Source organism: Notolepis coatsorum (genome assembly GCF_963971535.1).
Source record: "Notolepis coatsorum genome assembly, chromosome: 8".
In the NCBI taxonomy this organism is placed as follows: domain Eukaryota; kingdom Metazoa; phylum Chordata; class Actinopteri; order Aulopiformes; family Paralepididae; genus Notolepis; species Notolepis coatsorum.
This window is the reverse complement of record NC_140172.1, coordinates 26,372,189-26,396,155: the sequence shown is the minus strand read 5'-3', so window position 1 is coordinate 26,396,155 and position 23,967 is coordinate 26,372,189. Positions and strand designations below refer to the sequence as shown.

Here is a 23,967-nt window from a genome sequence, read left to right as displayed (position 1 = left end):
TATGTTTATGTTTGAGAATCTGGTTTTAAGTTTTTTACTGCAGCCTAGTTGGTTATTGAGTAATTTCCAAAGTTCACGCGGTTTGTTTACATCAGACGTTGAACATACAGCATTTGTTTATCTGTGCAATCTATCTCTAAATTGTATGTTTTGTGCATGTCGCTCATAAAACGATATTGCTACATGATCGGTGCATGTCAGATATAGCAGAGAGACACACCCATGATGACGCGGCACGTTATGATGACGCGTCTCCACGTCGCACCTCTACGTCCCGAACAACGCGAAGTCGTTGCGTCTCTCGAGCTCGAGGCCAGAGAATGATGGCGGCGCCCGTCCTGAGAGTAACCACCCCTCGATGGGAAAGAATAGCCCGGCTCCTCGTTTGCCTATTAGGCATAATATTGTCTTTATATGCCTTTCACGTGGAGAGGGAAACGGCCAGGGACTCGAATTACCAGGCCATGTGCGACGTCAGCAGTTCTATTAGCTGTTCGAAAGTCTTCACCTCCAGGTAATTTTGAATGCATCAGTGAGACGGGCTGGCTGTGTGGCTGCAGGGAGGAAGGGCTGCTGGGGGGAGCTGCTGTCAGAGAGGCGCCGGGCTGAACCGCAGCAAGCTAGTGCTACTACAGCTCTAACTGGAAAACATACATAAACACGGCCGTGTAATACTCTAGCTTAATCTTGTTCGAAACCAGCTAACGTTAGCATCATCGTTACCTAAGCTGCCCAGACTACATTTAATAGTAATATCAGTAGCTAGCAATCGTTAGCTCAATTTAGCCATGTTAGCATATCTAGCTAGCTATCTATCGCATCGTAGCTGTTGGTTACTTGTGTTAGCTTGCTGCCCATTTCTTGAACAAGCTAGCTAGCAGCAACATTGCTAACCTATGGTTCTCTCCTCGTCTAGTAACGTTGGAAGAATGACGTTACTTTCTTGGTTTGACAAGTGGGGTGTGATGATGGTGGTGCTCATGATTCAATGAATGCATTCATTCATCGTCAAACAACTGGTTTTAGTTGTTGCTATAGTCTGCTGCTCTCTCTCTTAGCTTTGGGGGGAATATCACTAACTGTATTCATTCATTCGTCATGGTAATAACATTGTTATGTCTTGTGTCACTTCTGGTTGGGGATCAACCCTTAGCAGTTACTCCCTTCATACATTTTAAGCTGATAGATTGCACAGGGAAACTCCACAGTTTTATTATGGTCAAATATTATGAACACAATTTTCACAATACTTCAGAAGTATGATATTTAGATTAGGTCCCCCAAATTAATGAAAGTGATATGGAGTCTGTCAGTCTGACACCTGGGCGGAATGGTGGTGTTGACAGCAGCTGACGGGGACAACAACAGTTGTCTCTCTAGCTTACTTGTAGATGCACTTACATAGATGTAAGGCTGCTCAACTTTAGTTATACTAAAGTCAAATATTCCTTTAACTGATCACCATCAATCAGCCCAACCGGCCTGCCCTGAATGGACTGATACAACTATTAATATGTTATGGTTACTATATGGTTACTGGTAATAGTAGTCTATACCTGACTATAGGTTGTGGTGGGTCCTCGTGATGAGAGTTGCTACTAGTATGCATTAGATCTCAGATTGACTACTTTTCTCATTTGGGATACTGGATTAGGACAAATTCACCTTGACATCACAACAAAAATAACTTAGCTGGATAAACCTGTGCTGTCACCATATAATGGTGGCAATGGTATCCTAGTTAGTCATTGGATCGGCGCTACTGGTACTAGCCAGGCTACATGTATTAGCTAATCGCTTAAATGTTTTAATTGGCAACTGCTGTAACCGTGTTGGCTTTAGTGTTGTTAGAGTTTGGCGGGAGACATGGTGGCCTAGGTCCATTTTATAACTAGGCTAATTTATCATGTAATTGGCAACTTCTGATCATTGTCGTGTCTCATCATTCAGCATACCAAAAACCAATGGCCAAATGTACAAAGTTTTGTTCAAATTCATCAAGTAAGCTTAATTTAGGTTATTCATGTTTTTTTAAGCTAGCTATTTGCTCGAATTATGACTAACCTGACTGAGGCTCACTGAAATGTACTCCACAGTGCACACAAAGTACATTTCTCCAAGCCTCACTCGGCTTGTACAGACAGGGGCGTGACCCCATTGACTCTGTATTGGTTTGTGGCTAACTATCTGGAGCTAGTATGAGGAACAGCATGGATTGGGCTGAGAAAGGACTCTACCGATCAACAGCATAATTTGGTAAACTAGAAATAGGGCTAGGGTTCGGAACTATCCCTTTAGGACGGTGGTACACATAGGTGCAGTTTCAATTACTTTCTCATGTCCATTCCATTTTACTATTTGAAGTCAATGGAGAAATCGTACAGGAAAACATTTGTAGTGGGTCTGTTTGATATTGTGGCCACAAATAAATCTATGTATGGAAACAGTGGCACAAGTCTGCCTGCCCTGCACCATACAGTCGTGGTTAATCTGAAAGTCCCTCATACATTGCATCCAATCTGTATTATTATTACTACTACTACTACAGTTGTATACATTTGTAGAAGTTCCCCACAACCTGCCTTTATACTTTAGTACTATATACAGTGCTAGCCATGGTAGAAATCCATTGCAGGTCACAACACTATCTTTTTTGTGTGAAGCTCAGGCAGCCAAAACCTTTGCTGACATTGCTGCAGTCCATGTATATGGTCCTGTAAACAAAAGTAATTGACTGGCTGACTGACTGACACCACTACGTAACCCAGTGATATGATGTTTGGTCTCTGCACTAGGTCCTGGCAGACGACTTATCAGTATTGCAGTTAGGGATGCACCGATCTGACTTTTTCAGTTCCGATCCGATACCCATTGTAATTAATAAACTCTGTATGCCTCACTGTGTGGATGAGACTGAGATCATTATTTTGTGCAAGGCAACATCAGGCTTGACTTAAAACATTACTTTCCTAACTTAGTGAAACACAATGTAACAAATTAACACAGATATAAATGTACTGAATTGTTATTTATATATATATATATATATATATATATATATATATATATATATATATATAAAAAAACGATATAATATATTTAAAAAAAATTAAAATTGTCTCCGATACCCGATCTAGCTATTTTTGTCATATCGGGGGCGGGGCCGATATCCAATATCAATATCGGATCGGTGCATCCCTAATTGCAGTTCACTCGTATCGTTTGATTTAGCGTGACTGAAATACACTGTAGTTAGGAATCAATAAACGGATTTGAAACTTGAGTTTCTTATAGAATACTTAGTTACTGTTCTTCTTGGACAGGTTCTTTTTTTTTTATTGGTCTTTTTCCCCCTCCATTTTCCTCCGATTTTCTCCCATCCCAATGTTAGTCGTATGCCAATTCCCAGTCCCTTCCTGATCGCTGCGCACTTACCCCCCACAGTCAGATCATCTGGGAGAGTGGAGGCTACCACGTGCTTCCTCCGACACACGTCCAGCCAATCACCGCTTCTTTTCACCTGGCAGCGCGGATTCTCATTGAGAGGGCGTAGCGTGTGGGAGGACCACACTATCCCCCTCACGTCCAATCCGCGCTTAGCAGGCGCCCCGACCGAACTGTAGGAGTCGCTGTTTACAACGACCCGGACCCACCCCGCCAGCTTCTCCCACCCTCTGATACAGCCAATTGTATCAGTGCAGACGGCCAGCCAAGCTGGTGACAACCCCGGAGCTGTGAGCTGGATTCGAACAGGCGAATCGTGCTCACAGCTCCGGGGCTGGTGACGAACGCAATCTCCGCTCGGCCACCTAACCGCCCCTTCTTGGACAGGTTCTAATTTGAAACCAGTTTGTGACGAGATTATCGTTATCATGCCAGTATTGTGCACGTAGCCACGATAATGGCCCTTGCTTGCATGTCCCCAATAACAGAATGATATTCAATTATGCAACACCCGTTATTAATCTTGCACTATAGACCTGTTCGCTGTATACAAACATACTGTGTTCCAGCCAATCAGCGATACCAACTGAGTCACGTGACTAAACAACTGCGCAAGCTGCTGCACTAAAAAGGTACGACGGGGCTCTATGGAGAAACCACAACACTCCCCTGACTAAAAGTTGTTTCAAACGAATCAGCATCACCTTTTACATATTTACATGCTTTGGCATGGATTGATTGTTTAGATCGCTACTACTAGCAGGGCTAACAAATGCAAATATATTGTAGTCTGCCCTGTTGTTCTGACCAGGATTACGTTCCTTTTGCCCCCTTGATGCGTGCACACACTGAGTCTGACGTATACAACGAACAGGTCTATAGTCTGTCTCTCTCTTTCCATTTTCTCTTTAGAAACATTGTGTGAGTCTTAGTGTTACATGGCATACCATACTAGAAAAGCATTGCGATACCCTGCTGTTGAAAACAGCACAATATCTCGTTTTATTAGTACTGGTACTTGTGTGCAGCACTCTGTTTCCCACTCAGACATAGTGGCCATATAAAATCTTTTTGAAGTGCTTAGGCTAAATGGGGAAGCATCAGTAATACTGTACAGCTGCTGCTACTGAAATTGCCAATCCTTTCCACTAAACTCACAGTGCAGACGTGTCATCAAAGATACCTGGGATGATTTCCTTCTGTGACGTTAAGTATCATCGTTTTACTGGTCATTTTACCAAAATAGTTTAACTGAATATTATTTTCGATGTGTAGTTGTAGTTTGTTTAATTACACACACCCCTTAGCCTTTATGTGCAGTTTAAACATCTATATTTTCCCCCACAACCTTCTTGACTTTTCAAGGTAAGACGAACTGTGATTCCCAGTTAATTTCTACAATAATAATATTAATAAATTGTACAACGACTCAAACTTTGTACATTCATATCCTCTGTTGTCCATTTTTAAATCTCAAGTATTTCTGTCATGTCAGGGCTGTCGTCTAATATATTATACCATTACTTTTCATGATGTTTTAGGTTTTTGCTGTAGTATTGTTTCAGTATTGGTAGGGCTACAGCCTACAGCTATAGATTTATTTGAGTAATCGAGTAATCTGATAAGAAATAACTTTTGCTCTAAAGAGCAATAGTAAATATACAAATAATCAAGTTACTCGAGGAATCGTTTCAAGTATTGAGATATTTTAGGTAGGTATTGTATCAAAGTCATCATTTTCATATCCTGACCACACTAGTGAGCCTACGTTCGGACCATATAATATATATATATATATATATATATAAAGTTATACTGCATGGAGCCTAACTTAGTGGAGAAAACTTTGGAAAGATGTCGGCTCTCGTTGGCAAAATAATAGAAATGCGCCTAACGTGACAACTCTTACTTTCACTTTACACTGAACTATGAGGCCTCCTAGCTCTTCAAACTGCGCAGCGTAAGATACGGTATAACCATAAGGCACAAACTGATTCTATATTCTAAAGGAACAATCGCCAATTGAGAAGGTTTAGTCGAGGTTTAAACAAACGCAACACATTGGATTCGCAATATGAATTACCAAGCTGCAGATAACGTGATGTCATTTCTGATGTGAAAGAGGCAGTTGGGGATAGTTATATGCACTGACCACAAACATGTCAAGTGTTAATTATCAGCGCTATATGTCCATCACCGGCCACTTATGCTTGAATCTACTAATCTTGTCAGCAATATTGTCAGTAGGGGAATTTCAATATTGCCCAAGCCTACCTACTACCTTGTTGGTTGATCATATTAATAATTAGGTATACAGTTGTCTGTTACAGAAGTCCTCCACCCTGTATTTTTTCAGCATTCGTATTTATTCATTAGGGGTAGAACGGTTCACAATCAACGGTTCAGTTCGTATCACGGTTTTAGGTTTACGGTTTTTGGTTTGGTTCGCTATACGTTGTTTTTTTATAAAAAAAAAATGTAACACTCCAAAAATACCATACATCAACATACGATATATAGCCTAAAAATAATCCAACTTTTCAGTTATTTTCAAGGACGTAGTCATGCAAAAACTGAAAGAATGAGCCCATTTGACATCAGGCACATTATTTTGACAGTGACGGTTAGAGCTAGGAGAGATTTTGGTACAGCAAGAGGGGAGGCATTGCTGATTTAAACATGCTTCTCATTTATTTGGTAAAAAAAAAGGTTTACCTTTAATAATATTTGTCACACAAAGACCGAACTGACTGAAAAATATAGGCAACATTTGTCAAAGTAGTAACTCGTCAATATACCCCCCTTCCCCACTAATCGAACTGGCTAAAGTTAGTTAGCTCGTAGCTAACGTAACGTTATATAACCGAACAATACACACATGCCCTGAATGCGTACCGTTCGGTACGACCTCCACGGTTCGGGGCATGTGTGTATTGTTCGGTACACTGTTCGAATGCGTACCGTTCCACCCCTAGTATTTATTGTAGTGGTACAGTGTTCCACACTGGTCCTCACTCCTCAGGTTATTTGAGGTGTCTGTCCGAGGTACGTTAGGTCCTCAGGTTATTTGTGGTGGTGTCTGTCTGAGGTACGTTAGGTTCTCAGGTTATTTGAGGTGTCTGGCCGAGGTACTGTACGTTAGGTTCTCAAGTTATTTGTGGTGGTGTCTGTCTGAGGTACGTTAGGTTCTCAGGTTATTTGTGGTGGTGTCTGGCCAGGGTGCATTAGATTCTTAGGTTATTTGTGTCTGGCCAGGGTGCATTAGATTCTTAGGTTATTTGTGTCTGGCCAGGGTGCATTAGATTCTTAGGTTATTTGTGTCTGGCCAGGGTGCATTAGATTCTTAGGTTATTTGTGTCTGGCCCCAGGGTGCATTAGATTCTTAGGTTATTTGTGTCTGGCCAGGGTGCATTAGATTCTCTTTTTTTTTTTTTTTTTTACTTTATTTTTTAGCGTTTATCGCTTTTCTGGTCAAGCATGACCGACAGTTGTAGGGTGAAACGGGAGAGAGAGCAGGGGGAGACATTCGGCAAATGACGGCGAGTCCGGGAATCGAACTCGGAGTCAACCAGATCCGTGACGCAGCACGGAGTCCCGCGACGCAGCGCAGTAACATGGTGTGCTACTGGAGCACCCTGCATTAGATTCTTAGGTTATTTGTGGTGGTGGATGGCCAGGGTGCATTCGATTCTTAGGTTATTAGTGGTGGTGGACGCCCCGGGAGCATTAGATACAGTCATCAGTGGAAACGACTAGGCTATACCGTATATACCGGTAACACAAGCATTGTGTTATTGTGTAAATCTTTGGGAAATCTATTTGTGGTGGGTAGGGCTGTCTTAAATACTTCGAAGCTTCGAAGCTTCGTTCGATGGGCATGGGATTTGAATATGAAAATAAAATTCGATTAAGTAAAAAAATATATATGAATTATTATTATTTTTTTTTTTGTGCAAAATAAACTCTGCCTCTCTTTGTTGACTACAACAAGCAATGCTGTTTGTTATTTAAGATGAGGTCGGACTCGGCACTGACAGATTTGTGTTCATTGTGCTGCTTTTATAAAGCCTCAAATGACTGCTTACAATATTTCATGGAAGCAAAGTGTTTAGTTTGTCTAAGATTTAAAAAGGTTTAAACTTTACAGCACTGACAAAGTTGAACAAAGTGCTGTACAAGTCCCACAACATTAAAACATTTTTAATTATTTTTTAAAAATTCTTATTTCGAAGCTTCGAATTAAAATCGAATCTCGGCCCCGAAGCTTCGAATTCAAAAAAAATCGAAGGTCAGCCCTAGAAATACGAATGAAAGGGTTGAAATCAGTACTAGCAAGGGTGCCCCCCAAATATTTTTTTCTACTAGCACAGGCTATTTTTAGGGGCAATATGCTACACCCTCGTAGCACTGTACAGCCCTGTACATGAAAGATTTGGAGTGTATTTCGTCATGTGCTCTAAACAATCGCTCCATGCTCAAGCTAGCTATGTAAAAGGTGAAAGAGTCGCTCTCATGCTGTTTTGGCAAAGTTACATCCAGGCGTTTTTGTTTTAAAGGGGACATGTCTTGCTATTCCTTTCACTATTTGGGCAACTTTACACAATTCCTGTGAGTATGGAACACATCTGTAAATTCATTGTTTTGTATTTCTAATAAAGTACTCTAAAGCAGCTTTTTTCCACTTCATGATTTCAAGCCGTTTTGGGCTGGGCTCCGCCCAAGTGATAAGTGATAAGTCACCCACAGTCTGCACTGCACAGACTCATTCAAGGGTACTCCGACTATGCTTGCACCTCATGGTACCAAAGCACCTCAAAGGCGCTAAAAACTAAATAACAACACATCTCAAAACAAACTGGTCAGACTACTGCTTGACCTTACTCCTAGAACCCACCTCACCCCTGCCCACTTTGACAACCTAGGATGGCTTAGAGTAGACGACAGAGTACAGCAACTTGCAATGGGCCTGGTCTACAAGATACACTATACCAGGGGTGGCCAACCCGCGGCTCGCGAGCCGCATGCGGCTCTTTGCCCGTCAATGTGCGGCTCTTCCATCCATACATTTTTTTTTTACTTTTTTTTTTATGTCACTCATTCCATAAGGACGTAGAATAAACATTTACAATTTTTTTTTTAAATGGTCCATTTGCATGTTCTTGGTATCTGAATCTAGGGACATATATGGATCAGTGTCAGAAATAGTGTGTCTGTTACTAGGCTTGAGTAAATTGTAATGAACCAAAGGAGAATATCAATTCTATTTAAAAAAAAATGTATCTTTGACTGTAATTAACACCATGCTAAAATTGACCAGACCTGAAAAATCTAAGCAAATGAATAAAGGGAAGATGATTAAACAGAAGGTTTTGTAGATACAGTACTGAATTCTGCCATCTTTTTTATAATGTAAATTTCTCCACCATTTTTCATCATATTGCAACACTGTTTTTTGCAAGACGTTCACAGAAAGGTAGAGAAACTAACTGCGTTCTGTTTTATGGCAATAACGTTCAGGTTTGTGGGAGATAATCCCAAAAAATAAGAGAAATTAAAAAGTAAATCCAGAAGTCAGATGATTGACAGGGGCTGGTGTGAGCTGGGTAGGGTAGTTTTTCGAAATTTGAAAGCCCTGAGTCTCTTCCTTCAAAAGACTACACTCAATTTTGGCTGTGCCACTTCCTCCTGTCAATATGCGCCGGTTTCCGACTCAATGCCCTGAGATTTCTATAATCTTATATTTCACTAATAACAGTTAAAATAATTGGTAAACAAACGTAATGCTGAAAATATACACTTTTACTGTATATCTCGGGCTTAAGAGGTTAACCCTGTGAGGCCCAAATTAAAAAGAAATGAGCAACTTCAGAGGCCAGAGGGTGGGACATATAAACACATTTACTATCAAATACTGTAGCATTGTGAGGCTGAACAACAGGACCAATTGACTATACATGTGCTTAAAGGGGAACTATCTTATAAATGGCTTTTTTCAGTGTTTACCATTGTTTCTTAGCTATGTGGACTTATATTAATAGGATATATGTCTCTAATTCTCATATTGGCGAATTCTTCCAATTCTCCTCTCACAATATTCACCCTCACTGAACTGAGTCATCTGAAAATGTGCATATCTGTGATGTCAGAGATTTCTCAGCTGCATAATAATGTGGCAGTTGATGTGGCAGTTGGCACCAGGCCACACAGTGGTTGGATCCCAGCCTCAAAACGGCTTAAGATTTTGAGGTAGAAAAATGCGGTTTTTAGTACTTGATTAGAAATACAAAACAATGCATTTTTTTTGAAAAAAACCTAGGTGTTCCATAGACTCACAGGAATTGTGTAAAAGTGCCCAAATAGTGAAAGAAATAGTAAAATAGTTCCCCTTTAAATTTTTTTAAATAAACATTGTTTTTTTAAATGGCTAAAAGTGATTTTGTAATTTTGCAACCGTGGGTCTCACAGGGTACTTTTAACCCTGTGAGGCCCAAATAAAAAAGACATTAGCAACTTCAGAGGCCAGAGGGTGAGACCTATAAACACATGAAGGGTGCCTTGACTGAAAAAAAAGGTTGAGAAACGCTGGTATATGGTGTGGCTCTTTGTGGTACCACAGTAATTTTTGTGGCTCTTAGTCTCTGACTGGTTGGCCACCCCTGCACTATACGGACCAAGGTTTGATTTTGATTTTATTACGGATCCCCATTAGCTGGTGCCATGGCAACCAGCTAATCTTCCTGGGGTCCACACAAAAAAAACATACAAAAACAATTATTATTGCAAAACAGAATTATTAAAAGTCAGTACTCAACACACAATGCACAACGAAACTAACAATTAAGATGGCTAAAATTACATGCAAGCAAAGAAACGGAAAACAAAAAACAAAACAAAATACTTTACAGTGTTAAATACAATTTAAGATTGTTTTTAAAAGTGAATCTTTTTAAGAATTGCTTTCAGAATGCTCATCAATGTTACTAAAACATCAATTTCACCATACCTTTTAAAAAGAAAAAAACACACAAAGTAAACAAGTTTTGGATAACATGGCTGCAGCTACACTCATGCATGACATATAATAATTTCCTTCCGGATTATGGCTCCTTTAAGTTTCTTTTTGAAACTGTCCTTGTTTTCCGTCCGTGTAATGGGATCCTATTCCAATATGTTATGGCTCTATACATTGCCGTTTTCTTTAGAGCATTGGTTCTAGGCAGAGGTAGGGTGAAGCGACTACTTGAAGCATGTCTGGTATTATGGTCATGTCTATCATTGGTGGATAAAAGCATAGAATATTGAGTGTGTTTACCCAAGGTACAAATGTTCTTTAAAAACCTAATCAAACTGCATGCTAGTCTCTCCTCCACCCTCATCCACGACAGTCTAGCATGCATTCCCTCCACACTATTCCTTATAGAGCAGTGAAGAGTGAGTCGGGCAGCTCTATTTTGAGTGAGCTGGAGTTTACTAAGCTCTTGCTTTGACGCGCTAGACCAAATTGCTGGGCAGTAGTCAAGATGGGACAAGACTAAAGATTGTACTACCATTTTAATTGTTGTATTCGTTAGGAGGTAAGCATTTATTCTTATTATGGAGATGTTTCTACTCATCCTGGTAACCATGTTATTAATCTGGGTAGACCAAAGTAGTGCCTCGTCAATAGTTACACCCAACAATTTGGCCTCCTTCACTTGTTCAATACCTGTGTCTTGTAATGAGAGGTAGGTACCCATGTACATGTCAAAATACTTCCCAAAGGTCAGTGAATACCACGATCACAACATCAGAGCTCCACAAATCTTGTTAAACCCAGATTCGGCTCAAACAAGGGACTAAACACGTTTCGCAATTATGCCACATCAATGTGGAACGCCCTACCCAAAGCTGTAAAGGAATGTGATGTGAATCACTACCCACTTTCAAAACCACTCTCAAAGAACACCTACGGGGGCTTCTATCCCCAGGCCATCAGGCTGCTAAACGAACAATAATCGCTAAACGAACAATAATCACTATGCAACAACCATCAAATGCACACAGCACACACACCCACACGCACACACTCACTCAAACAAACAACACACTGCAGCACCCACTCTCCACACTTTAGATCACACAAACACACTTACACTTTATATTTATTGATAAAGGATTTGCACTACAACTCGTACACCTACTGTGAATTGTACCTAAATTGCACCTCGTCCCATTTCTCCATTTCTGCCTTGCACTATATAGTATTGTATATTAGTACACTGCACAGTATTGTATATTGTATGGTAACTACGTCTATTCTGCATCGAACATTGTACATATGTCTAAACTGAACACTGTGACCTCTTTTTTTTACTTCTAATTTTACTATGTTTTTATTTCATACTTATCTTGTCTTGCACAGTCTCTGGAGCGCAACAGTAAGAAGCATTTTGTACAAAAGTATTCTGTACTTCTGTATGACAACTATTAAAGAAACTTGAAACTTGAAAGAAACTTGAAGGAGACTGCAATTTGAAACTGGCCCCTGTAAATGTCCTAACGCAACCCCCTCCAATGTACAGTAAATTACCTGTATGGTTTTGTCAATATTCCTATGTACAGTTTTGCTTGTACAGTTGTACAGTGTCCCCCTCCCACCCCTCCTACCCAACCCCCCCCCCCCCCCCCCCCCCCCAACCACCAATGTACAGGTTTTAGGTTTGGCGAGTGACATTTGCGAGGTCTGAGAGGTCTGTCCGCCACATGGCGGGTAACAAAATAGTCATGTAAAATAATTAAAACTGCGGTGTGTTTTGGTCTTACGACAGTCACCTTTTTTGCAGCCTCCAGTCGCGCGTCAATCTCTCCTTGTTACCGACGTCACATCCACCACCTGCTTATGTACCTGCTTGCACTGTAACGTTACGCACGCCTGCTATACCGATTAGCTAATGTTAGTAGCGTTAAATGGAAGGAGTAAGCCGGCCACTAAAAAGAAAACCCACCGTGGTTTTCTCAGACAAAAAGGATGAGCAGGACCACCTAACAAAAGAAAGTTTCGAGAGGAATGGAAGTTTGAAGATAGCGGTGTTTCAAGAGACTGGCTAGGCTACTGGGGGCTGTAGTGGTGAGTTGTTAACTTGTTCCATGTGCCGCAACTATGTCAAAAAGAAAAACGGAAACAACACATTTGTCATTGTCGTGTTACTTCACAGTACAAATACGTGAGTCCTCTGCTGTGGTTGTGAGTAGGGATGTCCCGATCACGTTTTTTGCTCCCGATCCGATCCCAATCATGTGATTTTGAGTATCTACCGATACCGATATTTCCCGATAATCTTTTTTTTATTTTTTTTACTTTTATTTTTTTATTCAACAAACTTAACCATGTTCACGTCTTAAACTCATACTGAGGCCTTAGTTTTGGTTTTAAATTGCATATCATCATTCATTTATTTATTGTCACACAGAGCAGAAGAATTTTGCCAAAACAAACCAATAGTATCCAGCTGCAGAACGGCAGACCAGCCACACTCTCAGACCCAAACGCATTTCCTTTGATTTAATTATACATCAAATGATTTATGAAGTTAACTTTTCACCTGGATAACGTCAACATTCAGGGTGAATGTAATGTGAGAAATTGGGATAAAAAAAAAATATAAATAAATAAAAAAAAAATTATTTGGGTCCGAGTGTGGCTGGTCTGCCGTTCTGCAGCTGGATACTATTGGTTTGTTTTGGCAAAATTCTTCTGCTCTGTGTGACAATAAATAAATGAATGATGATATGCAATTTAAAACCAAAGCTAAGGCCTCAGTATGAGTTTAAGACGTGAACATGGTCATGTTTTTTTTTTGTCGATCCCGATCTTCGGAAAATCACGTGATCGGGGCCGGGACATCCCTAGTTGTGAGTATCCTTTATTAGCTTAACTCCGTAGCAACATCACACAGGTGTATCTCTCTGGATCTGGTATATCCAGTAGCAGAAACGCATTCACATCATTAGGCTATGTCAAACCGACAGAATTCTATCGCCTCCATTGTTATGAATGAGAGAACCCACACGGCAGGAGATTTTGAAGCGACGGTCACGTAGCAATTTCTGTCGCCTGGCGAAAAATCGCCCCGATCCTATTTTTTTAGGCGACGGCAGGCGACACAGTGAGGAAATAACATGACTTCTACTGGTGTATCATTTGTACACCATTAATTTATCAATACATTCATTGATCAATAACCTACGTGTTATTACCATGCTACTTATGTTCATTATTATTAACAGGAACAATTTAAATAAATAACGTTAGTTGGAGAAGCTATAGTGGCCGCTTGTCATTAACTAATAAATGAACAATGCGCCACGATGCACCTACTAGATGTTTTTATACTCGGGTAACAAAAGAAGTTGTGGATGTTGACAGAGTTTAATGTCCAGGCTACAGCTGATGTGGTTTATAATTATAAGGTTTATTGTCCAAAGAAAATGATGGTTGAGAACAAAACAGCGTCTTCAGTGAAAAAACATTCTCTCTCAGCAGGTGCATAATACTTGTCCAATCGGTGGTAATGAACGTATTGTAGCGATCAGTCATGCAGTAATGTCAGGAAGAATGAGGAGAGGTTGTATTTGTATAGGTGGTTTAATTCCAGCTCAATATGGGTTTAGTTCCCTCGTAATGCACAACACAGCTACCTGCTAATACGCTCTCTTCACAACAACCTAACGTCCGGTCCGTCCTCTCATATCTCCCTCCGGGGGAAACAAGTAACCACACCCCCAGCTAGACAGAGCGACACATATAGCTTATTATACCTGAACGGTCGGCTCTGGTGTGGGGGGCCAAGCGATTGTCGTTGAGCGACAGACGATTGCATCGCCAGGCGATGTCGCTCGCCCGCTGTGTGCAGACCTGTACTGTGTGTTTTTACATATTTTTCCTGTACTGTTTCTCTACTCTGCACCTGTATTGGATTAGTTGTAGACACAGTGTTTGCTCTGTACCTGTATTCAAATGTGGATTCGTCCATACATGGCAAATAAAATCTTTGACTTTTGATCTTTGACTTTACAACATGGAAGCTGTATATAGGGAAGTATTCTCTGCCATGTAGGCAAAAGGGAACATAATCTCATAGCAGAACATTCAACCATTTATCACATGTCTTCTGTTGTGAGGAGGACATGTGATAATCAGACATAAAACGTACCAACATGTTCTGTGTCATTATACCACGGTTCGGACAAGGTCCTTGAAGTGCTTAAACTGTCTAAAGTGAGTGCTTGATTTTTGAAAAAAGAGTCAAAGCCTGGAATTCCTTAGGGCGTGTTCACACCTGAAAGTCCGCGGATAGGACTTTCTGGTGGACCAAATGTGAAAATTATACATTGTTTGATTTTGGTCTGCATTCACACTACCCTTTTTGGTGCGGATCTAATTTTTTCTTTTTTTTTTTTGGTCTTTTTCCCCCTCCATTTTTCCTCCGATTTTCTCCCATCCCAATGTTAGTCGTATGCCAATTCCCAGTCCCTTCCTGGTCGCTGCGCTTTACCCCCCACAGTCAGATCATTTGGGAGAGTGGAGGCTACCACGTGCTTCCTCCGACACACGTCCAGCCAATCACCGCTTCTTTTCACCTGGCAGCGCGGATTCTCATTGAGAGGGCGTAGCGTGTGGGAGGACCACACTATCCCCCTCACGTCCAATCCGCGCTTAGCAGGCGCCCCGACCGAACTGTAGGAGTCGCTGTTTACAACGACCCGGACCCACCCCGCCAGCTTCTCCCACCCTCTGATACAGCCAATTGTATCAGTGCAGACGGCCAGCCAAGCTGGTGACAACCCCGGAGCTGTGAGCTGGATTCGAACAGGCGAACCAAGCTCACAGCTCCGGGGCTGGTGACGAACGCAATCTCCGCTCGACCACCTAACCGCCCTGCGGATCTAATTTGTAAACAAAGGACATACAGTCGCCAAGTCGTTCATCTATTGGACTATAGCACTCACAAACGTAAACGGTTGCCGACAGCGTAATGAGAGAGAGGGATACTGTCATTACGAGCGCCGCGGAGCGCGGCGCAAGTCGACTAGAGAGTAGAGAGAGAGAGAGAGACTGTCCGCGCGCGGCACAAGTCTAGAGTAGAGAGAGAGAGAGAGAGGGGAAGAGAGAGAGAGAGAGAGAGACTGTCCGCGCGCGGAGCGAGTCTAGAGAGAAGAGAGAGAGGAAGAGAGAGACTGTCCCCGCGCTTGTCATTAATTTGAGTTGGGTCGCGCGCAAGCTGTCACTTGGAGCTGTCAAGTTGGGTCGCGCGCCAGCCGCCACTAGGCGTCTGTCACTCATTTGCTCTAGATTAGGTAGTGGTACTATATAAAGTTCGATCGCGTTCACACCAACAGCAAACGCACCATGGTCCACTTTGAAACGAAGAGTTCCAACTTTTCAAGAGGACCATGGTTCGGTTGTTTGGTCCTCAAAATAGTTCGGTTTGTGTTCACACCTGTACAAACGAAACGGACTATTGATCTAAAGGGACCATGGTCCACTTAAAGTGAACAGCAAATTTTTTAACAAGGTGCTTAAAAAGTCCTTGAAATTCAAATCAATCAAAGTTTTGTTCATCCATGATACAAAATTATTTATTTAAAGTGTAACTAATTATCGAAAATAGTTTTTAAGCCATAAATATTGGATCCGATTCTATAAAAAACAGCATTTAAAAGTGAATTGTATCCTTTTAAATGCCCTTTTAAAATGAAAAATAGTGCTTGGAAAATGTCTGTGGGAACCCTGTTATACGTCCAAAGGCATACTTTCGGCACTGTGAAACTGTACTTAAACTGTACTTAAAGGTAGACTCTGTATTGCTCTCAAACAGCGACCTCTAGGCTAAAGAGCACCGCTTGGTAGGGCTGACCTTCGAAGCTTTTTTTGGCAATCGAAGCTTCGGGGCCGAGCTTCGATTTTAATTCGAAGCTTCTAAAAAAATATATTTTTTTTTATTTTTTTTTTTTAATTTTTTTTTTTTTTTATCTTATGTTGTAGGACTTGTACAGCACTTTCGTAAACTTTGTTGTTTTTAAATGTGCTCTATAAATAAAGTGGGTTGGATTAATTAATTAAGTAGCCCCTTTCGTGACTGTGACGCATCCTACAAGGTTTCACTCGGCTGTGTGATTTAATTCAAGGTGGATCGCTGTTGTCGTTTGAACAACTTCAGATTTCATGGGAACTACCAATCCCCCAAATCAAGAATGTTTAAGATGAATGAAGTAAGATTTTGATTATTTGAAATATGGCCTGTGTAGACTAAACTATGCACAGAATTATGTCAGTCTACAAGGTCCGGATTCTACATGGTCCGGCAATGTAGACCTTGTAGACTCCACTACAGACCAATTATCAGTGAATGTTCATCATGCATTTTTAAGAAGGGCAACTTCCACAAAAAAACAAAGAACTCACCAAAACATCTCAGTAGCACCTTATCTAAATGTTATATTTCATATATGGAGATTCATATTTATTTATGTATTGCATGCATTTCTACATTTTATTTCCTATTTTGTTTATTCATCCCAGTATCTTTCTTTCTTATGTGTGGAATTCTACAAGGCACGCACGCACACACACACACACACACACACACACACACACACACTTACATTTAGTCATTTAGCTGACGCTTTTATCCAAAGCGACTTACAAGTTCTGTACGACAAGACAGCAAGAAGGGTACAACTCTATCAGCTGAGTAACAATGTTCATCAAAGTGTTGCGTGTTACAGTGTAGGTTAGTTTATTAGGACAAGTGCATGACAGTAAGGTTAGTCACGGTTAGATTTTTTTTCTTTTCTTTTTTTAATCATTTCAGATAATGGTTGAAGAAGTGAGTCTTTAGTCGACGGCGAAAGATTGGACGGGATTCGGCTGTCCTAACTGGGATGGGTAGTTCACACACACGCGCACGCGCACGCACACACACAAATCGAAGTAAAAAAAAATAATTGAAAAGATTTTTTTTTGAAAAAAAAAATTTATATATATATATATTTTTTTTTAAACTTCGATTTTTTTTTAATGTTCGAAGCTTGTGCCATCGAACGAAGCTTCGAAGCTTCGAAGTATTTAAGACAGCCCTACCGCTTGGTATTGCACTTTGTTTAACCAAGGAGCTGATCGTGGATTATAGGAGAGGACAGCAGGAGACACACACACCCCTGAGGATAAACGGGGCCACCGTGGACAGGGTGAGCAGCTTTAAGTACCTGGGGGTCCACATCTCAGAGGATCTGACATGGTCAACACACATAGACACATTTGTAAAAAAGGCGAAGCAGCGCCTCTACCACCTGAGACAGTTAAGGAAGTTCAGAGTATCGGGGAAGATACTCCAGTCCTTCTACTCCGGAGCTGTAGAGAGCATCTTGACTGGAAACATCACTGCCTGGTATGGTAACAGCACGGCACAGGACAAGAAGGCCCTACAGAGAGTGGTGCGCTCTGCCGAGCGTACCACGGGTATTGCACTACCTCCCCTGCAGGTTCTATACAACAAGAGGTGCAAATCCAGAGCCTGCAGAATAATGAAAGACCCTCACCACCCCAATAACAGCCTGTTCCAGCTGCTGAGGTCAGGTAGACGCCTGCGAACACCAGCTACTAGGACAGAGAGGCTTCGGCTCAGCTTCTTCCCCCAGGCCATCAGAGCCTTTAACAATGAACACTGAGGGTCACAGAACACTGAACCCTACACACACAAGCACACATTAGCACACACACGACACACACGCTGTGCACGCTCGCACACTAGCAGCCACTTTAACATGAGAAAGCACTCACTCATGCTGCACACGCCCACACTTATGGCCACAAAGAAAGGTCACTTTAAAAATAGTATAGTAACTGTATTGCACTACCTAGGGACCTAGCATGTCCTTCATGCTCTGTAAATAACTATGTACAAATACCGTGATGTCCCACTATGTTACCTGTTTATTGCACAATGTTGTCTATTGGATTCTATTATATGTTGTACTACTGTATTGCACATCTTAGCGGGCAAGACCACCTGCATTTCATTGTATACTTGTATGCCGTGACAAATAAAACTCTTGACTTGACTTGACTTGATATATTTAGTTTTGGTCTATGCGTGGGATTGGATTTGAGTGGGGATAGGGGGGGGGGGGGGGGGGGGGGGCACCTCGGGCTCTGCGGTCCGAGAAATTCATTGTATAATAATTAAGTCAAACTCAGACCCACACAGCAGACCGAAACTAAAAAATTTAAACAAAATGCAATACCAAACATGGGAAGTCACTGTTTGACGGCATTACAGATTCTACCTTTAATCTCATAGTCACTGTCTCGAGTTACAGCAGCCAACATGATAAGGTATAGAGCCAAAGCATCTCATTTCACTGTCCAAATATTGGAAGCTCAGTCAGTATCTCTGCTACCCCTGTGATGCTTCCTCAGTGTGCTGCTTCAGGCAATTGCCTCATCATTTTAAACATTTGGCCTTTACCAAAGATTCAGGTCATGGATTTTTAGTTTTTTACTATACCATCATCACTCTCTAGCCACAGTTTTCGCCCTAGGAGGCTGAAATTTGGCATGGAGGTCGTGTGTGTGTTCATGCCAATTGGCTAAAAGGGGACGTGGGAATGGGAGTGGCCTATTGCTAAAAGGCGCACATTCTGCACAACTTCCAGATTCATTCACAGACTTGCACACGATTTTGTGCCCCATCCCCTATACTTTAGCCATGCCCCCTTTCATAACTTGTTAACCGTTTGTCATACACACTTCTGTGGGAGACATCATTGGACTCGGTAGCGAGCTTCACTGTAAAGATGCACTTACAACTCTTACAAAACACTTACAGCACTTCCAAAAGCTCAATGCTACTTTGAGAGCACCTACATGAATTATGTGCTTGTTTTTAGCTGCGACCACCAGCTCTTATAGCTCGCACTGTTGGGTGGTTGGTCGGTCAATTTGGTGGCTGAAATTTGGCATGAAGGTAGGTCAAGTGTGTGTGTGAATGCTTTTGCAGCTATTGCGGTTTTGCACTCGTCTTAAGTTGATCTAAAAATTGTCCCCTAGCAGCTGTATTATAAAGATTCTGGGTGAGAACATTTTGATTGAAATATCCTTTTGAGTGAAGCAGCACAATGACAATTGTAAAGACATCAGAAATGTGTCAAATATCATACCGTGGTCGGTATTTATTGAGTCAGACTCCGCTCAATCTTAATTAAAAATAAACCAGGATGTCCAAATTGGGTTTAAAATCAAGCTATAAGTACAGTATGCTGCAGGCTTTAGACCTGTGTTTATCAAGGTTCTGTAATATCTTCCCTGCAAAGATTTCTATCGTGAACTCACTGTGGAACCCTGGAGTGTACACATTGATTGATGAACATCTCTTATGAAGCCACCTGACTGATATCTGCCAGTGACTGGCAGGATCAGCTAAATATACAGTAGTGGCAGCCAGGCAGCATACCTTGTACAGTGAGAGATTGTTGTAATATAAGTAACACAATCCATATATCTTAACCTCTTAACAGGCACCCACAAAAGTGGCAATTGTTTTACTTGAACTTGAGGACTGCATACTTTTTTTGCAAACCAAAATAGTATACTATACTTTATACTTATAGCACATGCATGAGCCTGGTCTCTTTTGAAAGAGGACATTCTGTAGTTGATACAATAAAGATAATAAATTTTGAGTGCTAATGAAATAGAGTAACACAGGTCTGAACTTGAGTTGTAGAAAAACGTGTTACTCAGGTTCTTCTGTAGTAGTTGGTAGCCCAGAAGTAGTATTTCCAAAATAATTGGTATGGCTGAGAAAACACCCTGGGCCCATAGCCTGAAGTCTTGTGTAGTACTTGTCCAAATCTCATAGAAAATCCATTCAGAAATTTTGTGATTATTTAGGAGCGATCTTGGTAAAATAGTGAGAAGGAAAAAAAAAGTCTGCAGAAAACCATTTCCTCATCGACTCCAATGCATTCCGCGGAAATTTCTCTTCCTGTTTGTGCTTGTGACTTTTCACTGAGATCCCTGATTCGCTCATTCCCACTTGGGGTATCATTGGACAGCCAGACTCATTGGTTACAACTTACAACCCTGTCCAATAATTTTAGAGATCGCCAAATGATTGACGGAGGTAGAGCCTCGGGAGTCGCGGGTTGTATTCGAAAAAAAGAAAAGTCTGCCGTGTACTTCGGCGCACACATCACATATTGGCATGTAACTCGAGAACCGCTGAACGGATTTTGTCGCCTGAAACGACAATCGACAGGCAACAAATAGGACTTTAATTCTATTCAATATCTATATATTGTATTAAAAAATATGCACACCCGCTAGACCGCGTAGAGCTGGGCGATATGGCCTCTAAATGATATCACGATATTTTTTGGCTATGTCACGATATACTAGGGTTGGGCGATATGGCCAAAAACGTTATCGCGATAAAATTATAAAATTATTTTCATATAACTCTATCGATTATTATCGTCGATATAATGTCTGTCAAGTTTAATTAACTTTTTATGCCCGGCGCCGATGGACGGGCTATTAATAGACTTGTTTTGCTGCTGCGAATGTCTCGAGTCGAGTTTATGTCGTCATCAGTCCGCGCACGTTAGCAGTTAGCCAGAGCAAGCGGAGTATCTCATGACAATGTACTAAATATGACCCTAAAATACTCTGTTCCGCCCCAATACATTGCAACGACGTCCACCGTATACCCCACACTACTATAACAGTTACCCTCAGAATTCAAAACACACACCAACTCGGCAGGTAAACTGTAAAATAGCGCCGTGCAAGCTAATTATCCTAGCCAGCCTCGTTTACAAGGGTGTATTCCATGACAATGTACTAAATATGACCATAAAATACTCTGTTCCGCCCCAATACATTGCAACGACGTCCACCGTATACCCCACACTACTATAACAGTTACCCTCAGAATTCAAAACACACACCAACTCGGCAGGTAAACTGTAAAATAGCGCCGTGCAAGCTAATTATCCTAGCCAGCCTGTTGACTACTGGAGTCCTAGATTCCGGGTCTCCTTCCGCTGTCGGCCATCTCCTTCACTGATTGGTTGTTAGTGCGTGTGCTCATATCCAAGCTTGGAAAATCGATATATCGAAACTTTGCGACCACGTTTCATGTTTATTTCGAGGAAATAATTTATCGCGATAGTTATCGTTATCGTTTTATCGCCCAGCCCTACGATATACATCACAGTATTTTGACATTTCCTTTAAAGCACTTAAAAATGCTTGATTTAACCCTTTGATGCATACAGTCACGCCAACATGATGATTATAATAGTCCCTGCAACATATGTCTGCATTAAACCATGAAGATGCTTTCAAAAATAATGTAATTAAAAGTTTCAAAAAAATCTAAGAGTAGTCTAGTCTACTGACACACTAATACACACCAGAACAATTATTTGCACGAATGCTCCCAATTATATTTTGAGGTCGCACGCATACAATTTCGGTTGCATATGCGACCAATTCGGTCACAATTACGAGCCCTGCCGCCATGTGAGTATGGTCAATTGGGTGAAATCTTCCAACTAGTTAATGCCTTTATCATTCAAAGTACAACATGCACATTATGGGTTGGCAAATGGAATTGTACCTCTGCTTTCAATACTACTATGACGCCTCTGTTTGGTTTCCCACTCTTACACCCCCCCCCCCCCCCTTGTTGAAATGAAGGTCGCAACTTTCATATTATAATGTAGCCACTTGTGTTTTCTCTCGTTGTTCAGGTGGGGTCGAGGTTTTGGACTCTTGGGCTCCATTTTTGGAAACGACAGTGCACTGAACCAGCCAAACAGTGTCTATGGAATTTTCTTTTATGTCTTCCAACTGCTACTAGGTAAGAGTGTGATGTGGGCGTGTGGTGTGTGTGATCTGCTCAGTATGGAGAATTGAAAGTGACACGTGTCCCTACTAGTCATGCTTCTGTTTGCACCCTCACCTTCTCTGCCTGCTCTATATTTATTTGACCTCCCCCAAGTCAGATAAGACATGACTGGGGAGGGAAGTGTCTTTTTAAAGGACGGCACCAGTATAGATTTGCTATTGGCTCATAACCAACTGGGGGGGGGGGGGGGGGGGGCGTCGATACAGCATAGTATTGGAATATTTTGCCTAGCGATATCGTATAGATACACTGATGCCAGGTATAGATTAAAATGTTTTTTTATATATATATTTTATTTTTGCTTGACAATTTGGTGCAATAAAAATTATTGAAGTGAGGTGACTGAAAGCTGTATCTTATTAGATAAAACGGATATTTATATAAAGATGTATTGTATATACAGCGCTCCACATTTGCTTTCAGTTTAGCTGTTTGTCCGTACTAATACACATTGGCCGTATTAGGCGGTGGGAAACTGATGGGTGGGGATCGGGCGTTGTGGACAGTGACTCCTACAGGTCGGTTGGTGCGCCTGCGCAGTAGAATCAGGAAGTGTCGGGGGCAGCGTGAGCCTCCCACGCGTTACTCCTCGCCACTGAGAGATCGAGCTGCGCAGGTGAAAAGATGCGACTGCTGTTACCTCAAGTACCGGAGGGGACTTGTGCTATGTATGACTTAGTCCACATTGCAGCCGGCTTGTGGGAGGCAAGAAACAGCGTTCGTGACAGGGGAGGGTTGAATTGGATGATACGAAATTGGGATGGGAGAAAATATAGAAAATGGGAAAAAAAGTGGATAAAAAATAAAATAAAATATGTATTGTATATAGAGCTAGCGCAGTTACCACGGTGACGCAATCGCATCACTGATCACTGCGTCACAGTGTGTGTATCCTGTTTATTTTAGGCCTATTGTTTATGTTCCAATTGTTGTGTTATGTGATCTGAAATAAAAGCAATGCAATTATTTTGTAAATAATAATTATAATTGTGTAGCCTATTTTCTTCACGCCATGTGTTAGAACGTTTCCACTCACAGTTGCGCAGTTGACGTTCTGATCAGAGAACGTTCACCCCCCCGGACGTGCACCCCCCGAACATGCACCCCGAACGTGCACCCCAAACGTGCTTTGCAACTGAGGGAGAAAGTGAAAGTTAAATAAAACAGAGTTGTGAAAAACAGCGAGGACGAGGCAAGTGCAACAACATTTCAGACCATAGTGCAGTCAGAGGACGGTTCATTCACACCAGCTGATTTAGAAGTGAATGAGTGAAACCCAATGTCACACGATGCAACGAAAGTTGCAAAACATTGTTTTTTTTACGCTTTCCCTTGTGTAGCCCTTGTTGTACGTATTGTATGTGTTCTATTATGTGAAACCACTTATGCTGACGTCTTGACCAGGAACTCCCTGGAAGAAGAGATCTTGTATCTCAATGGGTCCCTCCTGGCTAAATAAAGGATAAATAAATAGTATTCCAGGTATTAGTCAGATCCTGAGGCGTCACCATGTGAAACGGAACTATTATGGCTTGTCAAACACTTTTGTGGATGTAATATTCGGTAT

General features: G+C 41.4%; 1 protein-coding gene across 1 annotated transcript in view; it reads left to right on the top strand.

The window, feature by feature from the left end:
* Nucleotides 1-320: 320 nt before the first annotated feature.
* The window catches only part of vkorc1l1 (vitamin K epoxide reductase complex, subunit 1-like 1), a gene marked incomplete at its 5' end in the record, with an annotated part of 34,232 nt that continues 10,585 nt past the window's right edge, over nucleotides 321-23,967 (top strand). Inside the window, 2 exons of the mRNA XM_084320217.1 lie at nucleotides 321-514; nucleotides 22,243-22,352. Coding sequence (XP_084176343.1) covers nucleotides 321-514; nucleotides 22,243-22,352 — 304 coding nt within the window. The remainder of the gene's footprint in view (nucleotides 515-22,242; nucleotides 22,353-23,967) is intronic.